Source organism: Octopus bimaculoides, chromosome 5, assembly GCF_001194135.2.
Source record: "Octopus bimaculoides isolate UCB-OBI-ISO-001 chromosome 5, ASM119413v2, whole genome shotgun sequence".
In the NCBI taxonomy this organism is placed as follows: Eukaryota; Metazoa; Mollusca; class Cephalopoda; order Octopoda; family Octopodidae; genus Octopus; species Octopus bimaculoides.
This window is the reverse complement of record NC_068985.1, coordinates 76,204,954-76,210,962: the sequence shown is the minus strand read 5'-3', so window position 1 is coordinate 76,210,962 and position 6,009 is coordinate 76,204,954. Positions and strand designations below refer to the sequence as shown.

General features: G+C 37.5%; 1 protein-coding gene across 1 annotated transcript in view; it reads right to left on the bottom strand.

Moving 5' to 3' along the window:
- LOC106873590 (cilia- and flagella-associated protein 44) overlaps window positions 1-6,009 on the bottom strand; it is a gene marked incomplete at its 3' end in the record, with an annotated part of 187,418 nt that overhangs the window by 52,740 nt on the left and 128,669 nt on the right. Inside the window, exons 27-29 of the mRNA XM_014921024.2 lie at window positions 4,755-4,869; window positions 2,725-2,902; window positions 323-444 (exon numbers count right to left, since the gene is read on the bottom strand). Of these exons, the coding sequence (XP_014776510.1) occupies window positions 323-444; window positions 2,725-2,902; window positions 4,755-4,869 (415 nt within the window). The remainder of the gene's footprint in view (window positions 1-322; window positions 445-2,724; window positions 2,903-4,754; window positions 4,870-6,009) is intronic.

Sequence of the window (6,009 nt, the reverse complement as noted above, 5' to 3'; positions counted from 1 at the left end):
TTTCTGCTATTTAGGTGACCAAATGAGTAATGGTGGTGGATGCTCTGAAAATATTGTTTCTCTCAGTAGTTGTCTGTTCCTTCATCTGTTTATCTGTGTGTGTGTGTATACCAATATCCATCTGTCTGTTTATCAAGCTATCTAACTTATTGCCTATCTAGTCCTTTTAGCCATCCAATTTCTTTTTTCATCTATTCCATGTAAGTAGTATATATTTACTCCATGAAGTTATACATTATCTCAGTTGTCTGTTTTTGTTTTCGCAATTTTTTTTCTATTTTTCTTTTTAAGTAAAGATGCGATATTGAAAGAATATATTCACCTGGTCACATCCTGAAGGACAGACATCAAGGTCAAAAGCAGCTGACTCTGATTCAGAGCCTTCATCTGTGTCAGTGATGTCACTGTCTTCAGAGCTGCTTCCATCGCTGTCTTCATCAGTACCTGTGGAGAAAATAATTGAGACAGACTCTTTATAATATAGACATAGCCTGGAATATATGAAATCCTAAAACCAAGATGTCACATAAAAGGCACTGGTGCTAGTGTCTCATAAAAAGCATTGGTGCTGGTGCCATGTAAAAAACACTGGTGCAACATAAAAAGCACTGGTGCTGGTGCCACATATAAAGTATCAGACCTGGTGTCATGTAAAAAGCATTGGTGATGGTGTGATATTAAAAGTATTGGTGCTGGTGCCATGTAAAATGTCCTGGTACTGGTGCCATGTAAAAAGCACTGGTGATGGTACCACATAAAAGTACCCAGTACTATCTGTAAAGTGATTGGCATTAGGAAGGGCATTCGACTGAAGAAAGCAAGCCAAAATAGACTCTGGAACCTGGTGCATCACCTGGCCTTTGCCAGTTCCTGTCAAGCTATCCAGCCCTTACCAGCATGGAAAAAGGAAGCTAAATGAGATGATGATGATGATGATGATGATGATGATGATGATATACATTGATAGAACTATATCCTTATACATACATGAATAGAAACACATATATACTAAGTGAAAGAGAGGGGGAAATGAGTTATGGCTGCCTCATGAGGCTTATGAGGATCAGGAAGCTGCAGTTTATCCAGATCTCAGAGGTGTTCAGATGACTGAATGTATACAATTCCACCCCACCTGAATTGCATCACCACCCTCTTCATTGCAAAGTTAATTTCCAGCTGTTGTCAATGTTTTCTTCAGAAGGTAGGATTGGAACAATGTAAAATGAAGAGCTTTGCTCAAGTATAAAACACACCGTCTGGTTCAAGAAATGAACACATGACCAAATAATCATAATGCAACATCCTAGCCACTAGACCACATACTTTCCACAAAGAGAGAAGGGGGAGAGAGTGAGAGAGAGAGAGAGAGACAAAGAGAGAGAGGATGTGGAATATATATTTATGTTTCATTATTGTTGTTTAGCAGTGAAGGCATGTGGCTTCATGGTTAGGGCATTTGGCTCATGATTGTAAGGTTGTGAGTTCAACTCCTAGTGATGCACTGTGTCCTTGAGCAAGACACTTTATTTCACATTGCTCCAGTCCACTCAGCTGTATTTCAAAGGGCCAGCCTTGTCACACTATGTCATGCTGAATCTCCCTGAGAACTATGTTAAGGGTACATGTGTCTATGGAGTGCTCAGCCACTTGCACATTAATTTCACAAGCAAGCTGTTCTGTTGATCGTATCAGCTGGGATCCTCATCGTCGTAACCAATGAAGTGTTCCTTTTCTTGGTGTTTAGCACCAGGTGCATCCTATATAAGTAAACCTATAATCAAAGGCACATCAGCAGCCATGACCATCCTGTCTTTTTTCTCTCTGCAGAGAGACCAGGATCACATTATTTAATATATCCTTTTTTTTAAGATAGTATGATAAGATTTGAGATGAGGCTTCCGATATTCTTCCCAAATTGATTTCAATCAATATAGCTATTTCAACTCCATCACCAAAGTTCAAGCACTCCAGTCAGCTGAGTGGCTTATTTGGAGAGCCTTTCCTGGTCCTTTAGTCTACTTCCTTCAATTATATATTTTTGAGCCAACATTTTTTTTATCAGTTTCTGATGCCTTCTTGTCTTTTTCCAGTTACCATCTTCTCTCCATTGCAACAATGTCTAACCTTTGCAAGTGGAAGATATCCTTACAGCTTCTTAATTTCCTACTTCATTGTCAAACTCAAGGACTAGTGGCACTTACGTAATCTCATTGCTTCTACTCCTGCTATCCTTAGAACTTTAGCATTTGAAACTGTAGAAAGAGCAAGAGCAAGAGCCATGTCTTCATCTTGAGGGTTTGTTGCACCTGCCTCTGATACAGTCTGTCATTTTTTCCTGCATTGTCTTTTTTTTTTTTAATTTAATATTTTCTTAATTTAGATCAGTTGTTCTCAGCCATTTTTTTGTTTTGTTTATGGACCCCTTTGATTCCTATTTTACTCGGGAGGACCCTCATAATCATTTGATGCTCAACTCTCTAGCATTCAGATTATTCTGTCAAATGTAATACTTATTATTTATTCACACTGTTTTGAATCAATAATGCATTATCTCATAGCTAGAAAATAAGGACAAAAAAAAAATGTAACCTAAACAGAGTTACATATTATCCAAAAGAAGAGGCAAAATTAGTTTAGGCACTGACATTCTCTTCAGACTAACAAGAAAATAAAGAAAGCAAAAAAGAAAAATATAAAAATAAAGATATGAAAATGGATTAGTACCTTCTGTTTCTTTTTTCTTTGATCTCTTAATCTTCTTCTTGAACACTTTAATGAGGTAATCAGCAAACTTATTTTCTCCAATTGTTGATACAAGTGTTCCATGAAGGGCTCGTTCACGTTCCAGAAGTTTGTCAATATCTTTTATTTTGTTATCAATTTTGGCCTGACATTCTTGAACCTAAAAGAATACATACAAAAAAAAAAAAAACGGGAAAGTTTCGTTTGAGTTGGGGTTCAAGGAGTGAGAGAGAAATGTACTGCCTAAGTTTTGGTTTTCTAAAAGTAGATCATGGATTTCTGCTGTTCTATCTGAGAACCAGTCACTGGATTTATGAGGTTTAAATCCCACTGACGAACTTGCAGCCTGAATTACTTTTGTTTTGAAATCTTCCCATAGATTGTTTGGGTCAAGATTGATACTTTCTGTAGCATTGTGGAATCTTTGCAAGGGTACCTTAGGACCAGACTGTTGATTTTTAAGCATAATAGAAAAATCTATTTTTCCACACACTAGATGATAGTAAGTCTAGCTCTCTGCCTCTCTCATGACTTGAAGGAAAGAAACGTCTTTCATATCACATTTCTTGATCAGAATATAATCTATGAGATGCCAGTGCTTAGATCCAGGGTGCATCCAGGTGGTTTTATATTTATTTTTCTGCTTAAACAGAGTGTTGGTGACAACCAAATTATTCTCAGTACAAAACGTCAAAAGAACTACTCCATTTTTATTGTATTTTCCAATCCCATGTTGACCTAAAACAGGCCATAAAACATAGTTCTTTCCAACTCTTGCATTGAAATCTCCCAATATAACCAGCTTGTCAGAAATTGGTACTTTCCTCAATAATCATATCATAAAACTGTCTTACAGATTGTTGGTGCATAAGTACAGTTTAATACAGCATGACATGATCCGGTCAGATATATCACTTAGAAGCTCTGTAATGGAGGATACTAATGTATTCTTGAGAGCAAACCCAACATCAGATACTTTATGCTGACCCTTAGGTAGGCCTCTCCAAAAGATAGTATATCCATAAGTAGGTTCATTTACTTGACCCTCACCAGAGAGACGAGTTTCAGAGAGCACAACTATATCAAGGGAATATTTCTTGAGCTCACATGCCATAAGTGCAGTACGCTTTTCTGGTGTACTGCACTTATTGCATGCGAGCAATCAAGAAGTGTGCGCACATTCCAACAACCAAAATTCAAAGGATGTTTATTTTTACTTTTTCTTGAAGATTGTTTGACCATAGTAACAGGATGACCAGGTCCAGCCTGTGATATACTGGGACACCTGCTGAGCCAGACCTGTTTCTCTGACATTCTCAAGTCTTTTTTGCCATTTACTGAATCTGTTTGAGACATTTTAGAGTAAGCTACAAGTGCATTTTTAGGTTTCTGCCAACCAACCAATTTAATGATTTTACTCAGATTTGGAGTACAGAAAGTACCTGTGTCGATGAATAATTTTCAGTGGGTGTAGCTTGCATATCGAAAAATCTATATAAAATCACCAAGATGCACCCAAGATCTATATATTTATATACATACATACATACATACACACATTTATACACACACACACACATTTATACAAACACACACACAACAGTCTTCTTTCAGTTTCTCTCTACCAAATCTACTCACAAGGCTTTGTCAGCCTGAGGTTATGGTAGAACACACTTGCCCAAGGTGCCACACAGTAGGACTGAACTCAGAACTATGTGCACCTCTGCTGATTTTCTTGAAAAATTATAGTCAGCACTGATATATTATGACATTTCTTATCCAGGTACACCTAATGTAAACAACAATGAAATAGAAGATGAAAAATGGGGCGGGGGAAGAGAGAGGGAAAGGGAAGAAGGAGGAGGAGGAGGAGGAGGCAGGAGATGGGAAGGAAGAGGAAGGGGAGGAAGACGGAGGAGGAGGAGGAGAGGGGAGGAAGAAGGAGGAGGAGGAGGAGAAGGGAGGAGAAGGGGTGGAAGAAGAAAAAGAAGAGGAGGGAGACACGTTCTTACCTTTCTTTCCATATCAAGTTTTTCTTTGAATCTCTCTTCGACTTTTTCTGCGATGATGTTTTCATACTTTTCATATTCTTTTAGTAAAACTAATTCTTCAAAAGCTGTTATTTCCCTGCAAAGAGATGGCAACTTTATTTCTGGCTACATTTATAAAATCAACTCACAAAATTAAGTGGTTTCACAACTTTAGTATAATTGTCATAGAGCTAATGCCAGGTACCGTTATTAGACCAATTTTTTTTTTCTTGATAAAACACATATACTCATATACACAGTCATACATATATACTTTCAGTAAAGTACATTTAGATACACATACACGCACTTATGTATCATGTAAAATTCAGTCATGTATAACACACAAGCACATATATTCCCTGTGAAATACATGCTCACATATCCATTTACATATTGGATTGGCAACTAAGTTCCTGCCATTTAAAAAAACTTTTTAATTTATTGCGTTTTTAAATTTTGGAATCTATTCTTTTCAAGAATTCTATTTTTGAATCATTTTGGAATCTATTTTGTTTTTTCTAGTTAATTTTAGTTAATTTTTGTTTATTTTCAGATCATTAAAATGGAATGTCAAGTTAAGAAAAATGAGCATTTTTGACACCTCCTTCTTTTTGCTTTTAATCAAGGTTCTAAGTCTGCAAAAGCTGCTCGCGACAGTTGTGCTGTGTATGGAGACAGTGCCATAGATGAAAGAACCACTTGTGATTGGTATGCCAAGTTCAAAAATGGAAATTTTGACCTCAAAGATGCACCTTGCTCTGGCAGTCCAGTTGAGTTCGATGAAGTGTGATTAAACCAACTTTTGCACGAAAATTCTATTCAAACAACAAGGGAACTGGCAGAGAAAATGGAATGCTCGCACACTGCTATAGAGAAGCATCTTCACTCGATGGGAAAGGTTCAGAAGTATGGAGCATGGGTTCCGCATGCTTTAAGAGACAACAACAAAAATCAACGAGCCACAATCTCTGCTGGTTTGCTTGCTCATCACCACTCAACTCATGGACACAAGCAACCATTTCTTTACCGAATTGTTACTGGCAACAAAAAATCGTGCCTGTACATCAATATGAAGCAGCATAAGGAATGGCTTAGCCCCGGTAAACAAGTGACACCAGATGTGAAACAAGATCTTCATCCGCGTGAAATGATGTCGTGCACATGGTGGGACTGGGAAGGGATTATCCATTATGAATTGGAACCAAATGGTCAATGTGGAACTTTATGTTCAACA